Genomic DNA, 15000 nt, shown 5'->3' on the forward strand with positions numbered 1-15000 from the left:
TGAGTATGAGACGTAATTGAACGGTGATATGTGTAGGTGAAAGTATTTTAGCAATGCATAAGAACGAAAGATTGAAAGGGACTTGGTCACATAGCAACTTTAGTTTGACGATGATAATGACAGTTTAATGAGTTGATATGTTGAGATATTCTCTAATATTCAATAAGAAGCTGTTGTACATGTAGTTGATCTCAAATGGGAGGTTTAGACAGAGAGAACGTGAATGAACGAACGGAGAGAAGGGATGAGAGTTTAGAGAAGAAGAAGTATTCAGGTATGGATGAAGAGAGGGGGAGAGAGAGAGGGGGGAGGGAGAGAGGGGAAGAAGAGAGGGGGAGGGAGAGAGAGGGGGAGGAGAGAGAGGGGGAGGGAGGAGAGGGGGAACGAGAGAGGGGGGGAGGGAGAGAGAGATGGGGGGAGAGAGGGATGGGGGAGAGAGAGGGGGGGAGGGGAACGAGAGAGGGGGAGGGAGAGAGAGGGGGAGGGAGAGAGAGAGGGGGAGGAGAGAGGGGGGAGGGAGAGAGAGGGGGAGGGAGAGAGAGGGGGAACGAGAGAGGGGGAACGAGAGAGGGGGGAGGGAGAGAGGGGGGGAGGGAGAGAGAGGGGGAACGAGAGAGGGGGGAGGAGAGAGAGGGGGAACGAGAGAGGGGGGAGGGAGAGAGAGGGGGAACGAGAGAGGGGGGAGGGAGAGAGAGGGGGAGGGAGAGAGAGGGGGAACGAGAGAGGGGGAACGAGAGAGGGGGGAGGGAGAGAGGGGGAACGAGAGAGGGGGGAACGAGAGAGGGGGGAGGGAGAGAGAGGGGGAACGAGAGAGGGGGAACGAGAGAGGGGGGAGGGAGAGAGAGGGGGAGGGAGAGAGAGGGGAACGAGAGAGGGGGAACGAGAGAGGGGGGAGGGAGAGAGAGGGGGAGGGAGAGAGGGGGGAACGAGAGAGGGGGGAACGAGAGAGGGGGGAGGGAGAGAGGGGGGAACGAGAGAGGGGGAACGAGAGAGGGGGGAGGGAGAGAGGGGGAACGAGAGAGGGGGGGAGGGAGAGAGGGGGGGAACGAGAGAGGGGGGAGGGAGACAGGGGGGAACGAGAGGGGGGATGGAGAGAGGGGGGAGGGAGAGAGGGGGAGGGAGAGAGGGGGGGAGGGAGAGAGGGGGGGGAGGGAGAGAGGGGGAACGAGAGAGGGGGGAGGGAGAGAGGGGGGGAGGGAGAGAGGGGGAACGAGAGAGGGGGGAGGGAGAGAGGGGGGGGAGGGAGAGAGGGGGAACGAGAGAGGGGGGAGGGAGAGAGAGATGGGGGAGAGAGGGATGGGGGGAGAGAGAGGGGGGAGCGGTAGAGAGAGGGGGAGGGAGAGAGGGGGAACGAGAGAGGGGGGAGGGAGAGAGAGATGGGGGAGAGAGGGATGGGGGGAGAGAGAGGGGGGAGGGGGTAGAGAGAGGGGAAGGAGGGAGAGAGAGAGGGTGTGAGAGAGAGAAGGGTGAGGGAGAGGGAGGGCGGGACACAGAGAGGGATGGGGAGAGAGAGGGGGGGAAGAGAGAGAGGGGGGAGAGGGAGAGAGAGAGGGTGTGAGAGAGAGAGGGGTGAGGGAGAGAGGGAGGGACACAAAGAGAGAGGGATGGGGAGAGAGAGTGAGAGAGAGAGACAGAGACAGAGAGGGAGGGACACAAAGAGAGAGGGATGGGGAGAGAGAGTGAGAGACAGAGACAGAGAGGGTGGGGGTGGGGGTGGGGGAGGAAACAGATAATTTATTAAGTGTAGGTCATTGCCCCTCATAAAGGGGTGCTAACACATGAACATAACTCAATTATGGAAGAAAGACAGAGAGAACACTGAACACTGAAATGTTTAATGTCATTAGCTGAAAAGCTCTGGTGACATAGTAGGTACTAATCAGAACAAAATGGTGCAAAACAAGTAAAATGGAACAGAAAGGAAAAAAAACAAAAACAAAAAAAAAAAAACAACAACCAAACAACAGAACTGAAACAACTTAAGCTAATAAGGAATTTGCGACACTTCGGCACTTTGTCATTAAAGTACAAGTGACAGGGGGGTAATGTACCTTTTTTCAGTTGTTCGTCTTCAAGGTATGGACAGTACACAGAAAACAAAGTGCAGATAAATCATATAATAAATATTAATTTACGCATGTAACATCGACACACATCATATCAACACCAACACATACTAAAGTACATATAAATCCTGAAATAATTATTTATGCCTGAACATCAAAATCCATCATATCAATACGAACACATCAAATAATTACAATGTCGAGACTGACCATCCAAATGTAGCCCTTCCTTTTTATCTATGTTTTTTTTTCCTCACAGAACGCATACTAATTTTTAATTGATTAATGAGGATTTGGACCGATGAAGGACGTTTTCTGTATATTTATTGCCTCAGATGCATATTTTGCAAGTGAAAGTATCAAATCTTCATTTTCTGTCATCAGTATGCCGAACAAATCTTTTCTCTGCGCTGGAGCTGCATTAAAAATGGTACAGTTTTTTTTCGCAATTCATCGTATCTTTTGCAGTTACATATTAAACGATTTTCATCTTCTGGGCTTTCGCCATACATTGGGCAAGATGTTGCTACGTCTGAAGCGAACCATCTTCTGTTGGCATTCAGTCCAATGCTCTCAATCTGAGCTTCGCAAAGCAGATTTTATGCCTCAGAGAGAGAGATAGAGAGAGGGGAGGAGGAGGAGGAGGAGGAGGAAAGGATGACAGCCGTACGAACGAACGAAAGCAACGGGAAGTTTTACCTGACAAACAATGAACGAACAGGGAAAGTTGAAGAAGCACACTTGATTGATTTAAAAAGAATAAAACAATCGGAGCGAATGATACACTGAAAAAAACAACAACAAAACAAAACAAAAACAAAAACAAAAACCAAAACAAAAAAAACAACAACCAAAAAACAAAGAATACCAACAAACGTTAATGTCCAACTTTAAAAAGCTAAATCATTGCACCTATTGATTACATTTCCATGGTTTGTGGGACGAAAAACGGAAAAAGCAAGAAGGTGGCACGTTAGTTTAGTGACTGAATACGCACCAAAACTGAGTAGAATAAGGTACAAAATATGATGGGTTACAACCTCTATTAATGGTAATATCGTTTCATACATGCACACAAATCGCCTGTAAAATAGGTGCAATGAGTTAGGATGCTAAACTTGGACTTTACCCCCAAACACACACACACACACACACACACACACACCGAACAACAATACTGGCACACAAATAACCAAACACGCCTCTAAGTGGTAAACACAACTCTTCACTCACCTGCCAAAACGCTCTTTCCATTTTGTGGACGCCCGTCCTTTTCACGTCTGCTTCTCACGACCTGAAGCGTCACTTCCTCTCTTCCTCGCGCAAGTGAGCCGGTGTAAGGCGAGAATTTTGCTATCCCTAGGGAAACGTATCCCGGAGTAATATACATGCATGTATTCTGCAGTCACAGTGTTTTTCAGTGTTAATCATTGATCGATCGATTGATTTATTTATTCATTTACTGACGTTTAGCTTCTTACATAGATTTACTGTGAATTATTTCTTCCTGCAGTAAATGACTGTATGGCTTTATGCAGGTTTTTTTTATTTTTTTATTTTTTTTTTTATTCATGCATTCATTATTTGTTCGGTTTTAAATTATTATCCATGAAATTTTGTTGTTCACAACTAGTTATTTTGTTAATTAGGTAGCTGGTTTCTTACTTACATACTTCGTCATTTTGTAAGTTAGCTTCTAATGTACTAGCTAACCAAGTAATCTGTGAATTAAGTCAGTTATGTATTTTATTCATTTGAATTCAGGGGGCATTCCCATACTTTCTTCCTTCCTTTTTTTTTTTTTTTTTTTTTTTTTTTTCGTCACTCCGGATTACATTTCTCGTTTTAAAACATTCACCCCAGAATTAAAATTCCGTGTTCCTTCGATGATTTTTTTTTTTTTCTGGACTGGGGATGTTAGGGGTAGGGGTGGTGGAGAGGGGGGGGGCTAAAAATCTCCCGTGACACCGGGCTGATCTGGGATGGTTGTCTGCTGAGGTATCATCGATGTCACACACGACCGGCTTGTGTCCATCATCGATTTTCCCCTCCCCCCTGTCCTCCGACACCACAGTGATTGATAGTGAGTCGCCAGGTTTTTTGGGGGGAGGGGCTTTAATGGCAAGACACCCACTATTGCTGCTATGGGGGAGGGGTGGAGGTAGAACTATGGCTGGTGCTGATAGAGGTTGAGAAATGGGCACTGGGGTAGGGTGGGGTTGGAGGGGGGTGTTGGGGGAGGGGTAGGGGTGTGGGGGGAGGGGGAAAGTAGTAGAGGGGTGTGGGTGTGGAACGCGGGAAGGTTTGGGGGTGGATGGAGGGACAGGGGGGAGGTGGTGGGGTGGTGGGAGGCATGGATGCGTCACTCACACGTCATTTACACATACGTCATTGACACGCGATTGTAAAGTGACGAACGCGATCACACACACACACACACACACACACACACACAAACGTGCGGGCGCTCGCATAAACATGTAGTGAGAGAGAGACAGAGAGAGAGAACACTGAACACTGAACTATATGATGTCATTAGCTGTACAGCTCCAGTGACGTGGGGGTACGATCAGAACAACAATGGTGAAAACAATTACACAAAATCAAACAGAAGAAAAAAAACAACAACTTGTAGATAAATAAACTAACTCTTGACCATCCATTTTTCAAGTTAATATAATCAAAAATCTTTCTTTCTTTTTCTCCTTTTGATCATCTTGGTATTACAGCTCTTAACACTTGTTACTTTTCTTTTGAATACTATATGCTTCAGCAATAAACTTCGCCAGTCATCTTACTGTATCGTCATCAAAATTCATTTTCAGCACACACGTGACATCCCTGCTCCTTGCAATACTTGTTTGGAAGATGACGCATTTATCACGAATATCATCATATTATTTACAATCAAATAAAAAATGTATTTCATCCTCTCTTTGGAGCCTGCACATTGGACGAGGGGAGAGTGTGGATGGGTCAGTATAAAAAAAATCTTGGATGCGTGTTTAAGCCAAGCGTTCTCAGTCTAAATCTGGCATTACTTATTCTCTGCCATCTAGGGGTAGAGGAGGTGCAGGGTAATGTGTGTGTGTGTGTGTGTGTGTGTGTGTGTGTGTGTTGGAGCTCATGTACGTTTATATGTATTTGACTGCTTTCATATCTGTGAAACTGCATGTTTGGTGCATATCTGTTATGCATGTGTGGGTGTATGTGTGAATGTGTGTCTTCATGTTTTACATTTATTTGCTTATTTATCATCATTGTTGTCTTATTTATTTATTTATTTATTTATTATTATTACTTTATTATTATTATCATTACTACTACCTTTTTTATATCATAATTATTATTTATTTATTTATGTAAGCTTATCTATTATTTATTCACCTTTTTTTTTCTCAAGGCCTGACTAAGCGCGTTGGGTTACGCTGCTGGCTAGGCATCTGCTTGGCAGATGTGGTGTAGCGTATATGGATTTGTCCGAACCCAGTGACGCCTCCTTGAGCTACTGAAACTGAAACTGCCATCTATTTGTTACAACCCTGATATATTTTTCCGGCTCGAGCATACTTTTAAAAATCAGAAACAAAACATATTTTTCAAAACTTTCCAATTTAGAATGACAGTTTTGTTTATATATGAAGCTATAAGTCTGTCTTTCAATTCCGAAACAAAGCCCTTTTCAAATCCCAGTCCCTGACACATCCACACTCCACAAATCCAAGCACAGTCAAAATCTTTTCACGAAGTATGCCCAGTTACTTCCCTTGTCCTGTTCGACGAATAACATTCCATGAGCCTGTCTACAGATTTTTGATATTGACAGCCCTTAATAACTTCAACCAATACTTTATACATTTAACATAATTATGATTTTACAAATAAAGGGTATCTACCAGTTTCTCCGTACATTATTGTATTTGACGCATGCATTGGGACTTGTAGAAAACGTTTGATGGCATATGTATGCATTTTTTCCTATAATTTTTTTTATCTCTATTATCACAGAGTCCCCAAATTTCAGCACCATAAGTAATGGTTGGCTCAATTTGTGAAGAGAGAGAGGCAAACACACACACACTCACACACACATACACACGCAACACACACATACATACACACAAACAATCCCTCACACACACACACCACCATCACCCCCTCTCCCCCAGCCCCAGACACACACACAAACTCCATCCCCCCCTCCTCTCCCCCCCTAGACACACACACACACACACACAAACTCCCCCCCTCTCCTCTCCCCCCCCCCCCCCCCCCCCCAGACACACACACACACACACAGAGAAGTAAGAGACAGTGCTCGGGACAGTGCCTTTCCGCACTGAAACCAGTCCGCGTCCCATTTCCAAACCCGATGCCATGAGACAGAATCAATCATGCTAATCAGCAGGGAAAATCGTGTTTTCCCTCCCCCCTAACCCCCCACCCTCCCCCCTCAAAATACAGATCAATATACAGGTCAAGACAGATCAATACGCCAGCAGAGGATCGAACATCAAGAGAGCTCTGTATCTGACGTTGCATCCTTGCTACGTGTATGTTGGTGGCCTTGTGTGCGTTTTGGTTTGACAGAAGAGAGGAAGGGAAAGGGAGGGGGGCAGATACAGAACACAGAGAGAGAGAGAGAGAGAGAGGGCGGGAGAGAGACAGAGAGAAACAGACAGACTGAGAGAGACGGAGACAGAGACAGACAGTCTCAAGGATGAAGTGTCGCAAGCGCCTTATCTGACCACAACATTCAGCTCGACGCTGCGCTGAAACACGTTGCTTAAAACTGTTCACAGACACACAAACCGGACTGTGAACATTGACGGAGATAATTATCATTTTTGAACGGCTCCCAATGAAAGGTCTTACCACATGAACTGGTGTTGCCAAAGGATGTTATCATAATTCTGGACGGAAATACCACGGGTTCTACGAAGTATTCGGCAAACAGCATCGAGCGCTTTTATCAGCTGTTGAAGGAAAAAATAATATCGGCGTATCAACCATCAGCGAAAATGTGTGTGTGTGTGTGTGTGTGTGGTGTGTGTGTGTGTGTCTGTGTACGTGCGAGTGTCTGTGTGTGTTGTCTGAGTGTGTCTGTGTGTGACGTTTCCGTGAGAGAATGACGTGATGTTATGAAGTAGTTGCATGCGCTCCTGTTCCCGCACGCTAATCTTGGATCGCAAAATCAAGTCCGGAAATGTATGACAAATGTGTTTTTCTCTGTCATTTGAAAAGCTCTGCGTCCGGAAAGTTCTACAGTAACGTGAAGTCTAACAGACAAAATGGCGAAATTTGTGATTGCTGGTTTGTACATTTAAAAAGCAACTAATTTTTCTATACGTGTATTTCTTGATTTAGTTGTGGGGTTTTTTTCTGAAAAGCTAGATTTGTTCTTTTTTTTCTTCTCTTTAACAGTGATGTGTTATAGTGCTAATGATTGTTTTGTTAGCTGCGGTTGTTGAAACATTGGAAACAGGGTTTCTTGTTTGAGTTATTGCATAGATCCAGATCTACTGTTTGTTTTCACTCTTCAATTGTTGATCGTCGTCTGTCACAAGATGATCTTTATCGACGATGTCTACACGACGCTGTGGGTGCAAAGTAAATAATTTTTTTTTTTAAGTAGTAGAGATGGGGACAGGGATTTTAAAAGAAAAAAGCTGAAGCAGTTTTCAGGCCTCCATCCAGGCCAGTCTGGCCACTGTGACGGCCCCCAGGGCTAGGCCCCGACCAACACAGCCCTCAACTTCAACAGCTTTACTCAGGTTTAAACCTGGGACGTCGATCTACATCAAAAGGATAACAAATGTTCCAGAACTGTCCCTTGCGGGACTCCGCTGATGACAGGCACTGGGTCCGTATGTGATCTGTCCACAACTATTCGCTGTGTTCGGTTTGTATTGAGAACAAGGCGTACATCCAGCCCAAGGGTTACCCGCCTTTGCCAAATGGTCGGTTCAACAGGAGGCGTTCAGACAGGGTCTCGTTGAAGGCCGAGAAATCAAGCATGATCAGGCGAGTCTGAGTCCCGCATTCTCAATTAACAGCTATCTCGTGTACTTATTAAGGAAACCGTCCGGGGCTTACAACCTGTCCCAGCTCTTCTGTTCGGCGTTCACAGCCACCCCACCAGTCCACATCTGGCGGTTCTTTCAGCTCCAAAACCGTGTCGTCTGTCTGTGAGGAACTAGTGTCGCGAAAGATTCTTCACAGTACAGCTGGTTACGGCGTGCTTCTCGATCTCACAGAAGATGCTGGTCAGGGAGACGAGTTTGCAATTGGAAGCGTTTTCCAGGTTTCATACTCTGTGCACTAACATACACGTTAAACGTTTCATACTCTGTGTACTAACATACACGTTAAACGTTTCATACTCTGTGCACTAACATACACGTTATACGTTTCATACTCTGTGCACTAACATACACGTTATACGTTTCATACTCTGTGCACTAACATACACGTTAAACGTTTCATACTCTGTGCACTAACATACACGTTATACGTTTCATACTCTGTGCACTAACATACACACAACACACATGCAACCTCTGCCCCTCCACACACACACACACACACACACACACACACACACTGTCACCATCGTGTGTGTATGTGTGTGTACGTGCATGCGTGCTTGTGTACGTGTGCGTGTGTGTACATGCGTGCGTGTGTATGTGTGTGTGCATGTGTGCGCGTTTTTTCGTCAGGTCGTTCCGACTGCCCGCTGTTTGCCCGTGTGGAGATGCTGGGGGACTACCTGGCGAAAAACCTGCCTTCTTTCCATGTGCACAAAATCATTCAGACCCCCGAGGAGTGGCGTGTAGGTTTTGGTGGCCTGTGTCTGTTGTTGTTGTTGTTGTTGTTGTTGTTGTTGTTCTCTGCGTTGAGTGAGTCCTTTCACTGTCTCCGTGTCTGTCTCTGTCTCTGTGTCTGTCTGTCTGTATCTCTCTCTCCACTAACTTTGTCTTGAGTGAGTCTATCTCTCTCTGTCTGTCTCTCTCAGCATACTACTATTACTGCTGCTGCTGCTACTGCTACTATAACGAAGAAGAATAAGGATAACAATAACAACAACAACAACTACTACTACTACTGCTACTATTACTACTACTACTACTACTACTGCTACTAATGATGATACTGATATAAAAAACAAACAAAAAAACAGAAAAGAAAAGATAAGCATACTACTAAAAACAACTGTAGTAATAATACCTCTCACCAATCACACATCACCCTGCACCACCTCCTGTCACCCCATTTCTTATGATAATGATAATGATGATACTACAATTACTAAGAAGAATAATTATGAGGACGACGAAGAAGTATCATTATGACGATGAAGAAGAAGATTCATGATGATGACGATGATGGTGACGACGATGACGTTGATGGTAATGACGACAGCAACACTCGCCCCTTACCAATCTGAAATCACCCTGCACCACACCACATCACAGACATGGCTCTTCGAGACATGCGGAGAGTACGGCTGGTCCCACGAGAAGTCTCCGCTCATCTGGCGGGAGCTTGTGGACCGTGGGGGGAAACCCTCGCTGATCGGAGGAGCCAACGAGTTCCAGGAGTACCTGAAGGCCTACTACAATCTGGAGTCCGCCATGACCACTGAGGAAATGTCGGACATCGGGATGGAGAACTTCCAAGCAAAAGAGGTGAGGGGGTGGAGGTGGGGGGAGGGAGGGGAGGGGTTGAGTTGGATGGTGTGGGGTGTGGGGGGGAGGGGGAGGGAGAGTGGGGTGGGTAGGGGGATGGGTGGGATGATGTAACCATGACCAGCCAAGACATGAGAGACCATTGGGTCTGGACACGCCGGACACTGCACTGGACAGGACAGAAAAGCGTGTTGACCCACTCCGCCACCTGTCTCTCTCTCTCTCCTCCAGGAGATGGTTGCAGACGACGCCTACTACCGCGAGCTCTCCAAAGCCATCTACGTCTGCATCACGGCCGCCGAGTCGCCGGTGTGCTACTCGCTGGTGGAGTCCCTGCTGAGTGGCGAGGTGTTCGGCAGTGGTGCCGAGGTGTGCCTGAGGCTGCTGGTGTCCGATCATCATCAGATGCCCGTGGTCCAGGCGGTGGCCATGGATCTTCAGGACTTGTGTTCGAGGCTGCTGAGGGGTGTGCAGGTCAGGTGGTTTGTTAGTTGGTTTGTTTGCTTGTTTACTTTTGTGTTTGTTTGTTGATGGTGAACTGACGGGCGCACTAGCCGAGTGGTTAAAGCGTTGGACTTTCAATCTGAGGGTCACCAGGTTCGAATCTCGGTGACGGCGCCTGGTGGGTAAAAGGTGGAGATTTTTCCGATCTCCCAGGTCAACATATCTGCAGACCTGCTTGTACCTGAACCCCCTTCGTCTGTATGCGCACGCAGATGATCAAATACGCACGTTAAAGATCCTGTAATCCATGTCAGCGTTGGTTCAGTTATAGAAACAAGAACATACCCAACATGCACAGCCCCGAAAACGGAGTATGGCTGTCTACATGGTGGGGTAAATAAAGAAAACGGCCATACACGTAAAATGTTACATGTCTGTCTAAGTGTGTACATATACGTGCCTAAAATCTGATTGCATGACACAGGAAACGAATGATGAGCACCCAGTGGCAGCCGTCAGTCAGCTCTACCCAGGTAGGAAGCCTGTTGTGCAACTCCCGCCGTGTTTGCAAAGCGCTTAGAGCTTGGTCTCCGACCGAGGATAGCTGCTATATCAGTATCCATATCATCACTGTATATTTATTTGTTTTGATTTTCGGTGTAGGGGAAGGCAGGGTCAATGCTCGGCTCATACATGTCATCTCCTGACTGAAGATGCAACCCAAACTCTGCTGTGTGTCTTTGTGCTGTCCCGCCTGGATTATTGTAATATCCTACTTGTTGGTTCACCCAGCTACCTCATTGCTAGGCTTCAGAAAGTCCAGAACTATGCTGCTCGTCTTGTCTTTCGTTCCTCAAAATTCGATTACGTCTCTCCTCTTCTTCATGCTTTACACTGGCTCCCAGTACATGAAAGAATTATTTACAAAGTCCTCTCTCTTTGTTTCAAGTCCATTGAGGCTTCTGGTCCACAGTATCTTTCTAATCTCATTCATCCTTACATACCCTCACGCCAACTCCGCTCTTCTTCTGACACCTGTATGCTTAGGATCCCCCCTGCTCGAACCAAAACGCATGGCCAACGCAGTTGTTCATTCCAAGCCCCCTTTCTTTGGAATCCACTTCCTCAGCCTCTCCGTCACTCATCTTCGCTGCAATCTTTCAAATCCAGTCTGAAGACCAACCTTTTCCCTTCCTAATTAATTCTCAACATCTCATCCAATTCCAGTATGAACTAAAGTGACTATTTGTGAGTGAGTTTTGATAGTTTCAGAATTTGTTGGTAGTATTTTTGACTGTTACTATTTAAGATTGTGCGCTGTGACTTGCGTGCGCGTGTGCTTGTGTGTATTGTGGGTGTGTGTGTGTGTGGGTGCGTGTGGGGTGAATAATTTTTAATGATGTTTTGGTATCTTGTATTCAATTGTTCCTTTTTGATATTTCCATATGTGTTCTATTTGTGAACGCCTAGGGCTTATTTTCAAGATTAGGCGTAAATGCTCATAATAATAATAATAATAATAATAATAACAAAAACAACAACAACATAACAACAACAACAAATCAATAACAACAATAATAATGATAATAATAATGCTATCAGGGACTGACACAGGCTTACAGTTGGACCAACAGGTCCTCGAGGAGGCGTCACTGCGTTCGGACAAATCCATATACGCCACACCACACTTGCTGAGCAGATTACTGACCAGCGCAGCATAACCCAATGCGCCTGGTCGGACTTTGAGGGCATGTATTTGTTTATTTGTGTTCCTGTCAGAGTGTTTTTCTTCCACAGAATTTTGCCAGAGGAGCAACCCTTTTGTTGCTGTGGGTTCTTTTTCAGTGCGCCAAGCGCGAGCTGCACACGGGACCTCGGTTTATCATCTCATCCGAATGACTACACACTCAGTTTGATGTTTCCATCTGACTGGAGACAGGGCGAGAGCGGGAATCGAACCCAGACCCTCACGGAATCTGTCGGCAGATGAATGTTTTAGCCAGTGTGCCACCGTCCTTCCAACAGCAAAGTGAGAGCTGTATGATCGTGGAATCTATCTACCTTCCAACAGCAAAGTGAGAGCTGTAGGATCGTGGAATCTATCTACCTTCCAACAGCAAAGTGAGAGCTGTATGATCGTGGAATCTATCTACCTTCCAACAGCAAAGTGAGAGCTGTATGATCGTGGAATCTATCTACCTTCCAACAGCAAAGTGAGAGCTGTAGGATCGTGGAATCTATCTACCTTCCAACAGCAAAGTGAGAGCTGTAGGATCGTGGAATCTATCTACCTTGCAACAGCAAAGTGAGAGCTGGATGATCGTGGAATCTATCTACCTTCCAACAGCAAAGTGAGAGCTGTATGATCGTGGAATCTATCTACCTTCCAACAGCAAAGTGAGAGCTGTATGATCGTGGAATCTATCTACCTTCCAACAGCAAAGTGAGAGCTGTATGATCGTGGAATCTATCTACCTTCCAACAGCAAAGTGAGAGCTGTAGGATCGTGGAATCTATCGGCAGATGAATGTTTTAGCCAGTCTGACACCTTCCATCCAACTGCACAGTGAGAGCTGTATGATCGTGGAATCTATCGGCAGATGAATGTTTCAGCCAGTCTGACACCTTCCATCCAACTGCACAGTGAGAGCTGTATGATCAGTGGTTTCTCCACTGCAATGGGACTTCAGTTACAGCTTAGTCTTTTGTAAAGGACGATGACGCTCAAACTAGGAGGTAGTTTTTGGTTTGTTTGTTTGTTGTTGGGTTTTTTTTTTGGAGGGGGGGGGGGGGGGGGCTGCTAGTGCTGCAGCCTGAGGGTTCAGATGACTTTTCAGGTCTGCACATCTACTGACCTGGGAGATGAGAAAGATCTCTACCCTTTACCCACCAGGCGCCGTGACCAAACCCGGGACCCTCCGATTGAAAGTTCAACGCTTTAACCACTCGGCTGTTGCGCCCGTCTCTTCTTTGTTTCGTTTTGTCTGTCTCTCTCTTTCTACTTCTTCCATATAAATACAGATGAGGAGAAGTAGAAGAAGAAAGAGGAGGAGAGGAGGAGGATATTCATTAGTGGTGAATAACAGTGTGTGCTCCTAAGTGGTGTTTTTTTTCTTCTTTTTTTGTGGGGAAAGGGGGGCGAGGGGGGAGGATGAGTACTGAGCGGGGAAAATGAATATATATACTTCTTTTTTTTTTTTCTTTTTTTTTTTTCCAAACCAGTATATCCTGATTGTTGTTTTTTTCTGTTTGTCACCAGGTCTTAGACATCGGGCTGGAAGCTTTCAACGACTGTAGCATCGTCGTGATGCTTGACGAACTGTTGAGGAACGATGAAGACCATGTCTCCTGGGTGTGGAGGAACTACGATCGATTCTCTGTCTACGGCCAGTACATTAACCACTCGGCCAAGAGGCACTGCCGGGTTCTGGTCTCTGGGAGGGGCCCGGTGAATTTCAACACCATGGTGCTCATCAATTCTGCTCCCAACGTCAGTGGGTCAAAAATCCTGTTTTTCTTTTTGTTGTTGTTGCTTTTTTTTTTGGGGGGGGGGTGAGGTGGGGGAGGGTGAGGAGAGGATAGGGGCGTGGGGGGAACAGGGGAGGGGAGGGGTGTTGTAATGATGATAATGAGCAGGAGGGGGAGAAGTAGAAGAAGGAAGAGAAGAAGGAGGAGGAGAAGAAGAAGATCCCCCGGAACAGCATCGTGTGAGTCAAACAATCTGTCTCATCTATCTCAGATCCCCTGTTACAACATCGTGGGGCTCAATAAAGTATTCTGGATTCTGTAGATTTCTGTATTCTGTGGACAGTCTGTCCCACATGTCTCAGATACCCTGTTACAACATCAGGGGGTCAATAGCGTATTCTTTGGACAGTCTGTCCCACATGTCTCAGACAACCTGTTACAACATCAGGGGGTCAACACAGTATTCTGCTTTCTGTAGATTTCTGTATTCTGTTTTTCTGTAAACAATCTGTCCCATCTGTTGTGGGAGTCAAACAATCTGTTCCACCTGTCTCAGATCTCCCGGCACAACATCGTGGGGGGTCAATAAACTATTGTATACTCTGTAGATTTCTGTATCCTGTATTCTGCAGACAGCCTGTTCCATCTGTCTCAGATCTCCCGGCACAACATCGTGGGGGTGAGCCAGGAGGTGGAGAGCAGGGCCCAGGCGGTGATCGCTGACAGGCTGAAGGTGAACAGCAATCAGGTTCAAGACCTCGTCGTCTGGGGGAACGTCAACGGGCGGAAGGTCATAGACACCAAAAAGGTCAGTCACGGAAAGGTTGTGTGTGTGTGTGTGTGTGTGTGTGTGTGTGTGTGTGTGTCTCGGGGAACGTCAACGGGCTTATGTTCACAGACACCAAGCAGGTTAGTCAGGGAAAGTGGGGTTTTGTTGTTGTCCTTGAACTCCACGTGATTTCACTGTATGTTTTCCTGCCTTGCATTCCACGTATTTTCACAGTGTTTTCCTTCCCTGAATTCACATCTTTTCACTGTGTTTTCCTGCCTTGAACTCCACGTCTTTTCACTGTGTGTTTTCCTGCCTTGAATTTCACGTCTTTTCACTGTGTGTTTTCCTGTCTTGAACTCCACGTCTTTTCACTGTGTGTTTTCCTGCCTTGAATTTCACGTCTGTTCACTGTTTTCCTGCCTTGAATTTCACGTCTTTTCACTGTGTTTTCCTGCCTTGAATTTCACGTCTGTTCACTGTTTTCCTGCCTTGAATTTCACGTCTTTTCACTGTGTGTTTTCCTGTCTTGAATTTCACGTCTTTTCACTGTGTTTTCCTGTCT

At 46.2% G+C, this 15000-nt stretch overlaps 1 protein-coding gene across 1 annotated transcript in view; it reads left to right on the forward strand.

Moving 5' to 3' along the window:
- The first annotated feature begins 7357 nt into the window (after positions 1 to 7357).
- Positions 7358 to 15000, forward strand: part of LOC143276641 (putative malate dehydrogenase 1B) — an 18323-nt gene continuing 10680 nt past the window's right edge. The window contains exons 1-6 of the mRNA XM_076581258.1: positions 7358 to 7379; positions 8786 to 8898; positions 9542 to 9754; positions 9986 to 10228; positions 13458 to 13692; positions 14299 to 14474. Coding sequence (XP_076437373.1) covers positions 7358 to 7379; positions 8786 to 8898; positions 9542 to 9754; positions 9986 to 10228; positions 13458 to 13692; positions 14299 to 14474 — 1002 coding nt within the window. The remainder of the gene's footprint in view (positions 7380 to 8785; positions 8899 to 9541; positions 9755 to 9985; positions 10229 to 13457; positions 13693 to 14298; positions 14475 to 15000) is intronic.

The sequence above is a fragment of the Babylonia areolata genome, chromosome 32, assembly GCF_041734735.1.
Source record: "Babylonia areolata isolate BAREFJ2019XMU chromosome 32, ASM4173473v1, whole genome shotgun sequence".
NCBI classification, from domain to species: Eukaryota; Metazoa; Mollusca; class Gastropoda; order Neogastropoda; family Buccinidae; genus Babylonia; species Babylonia areolata.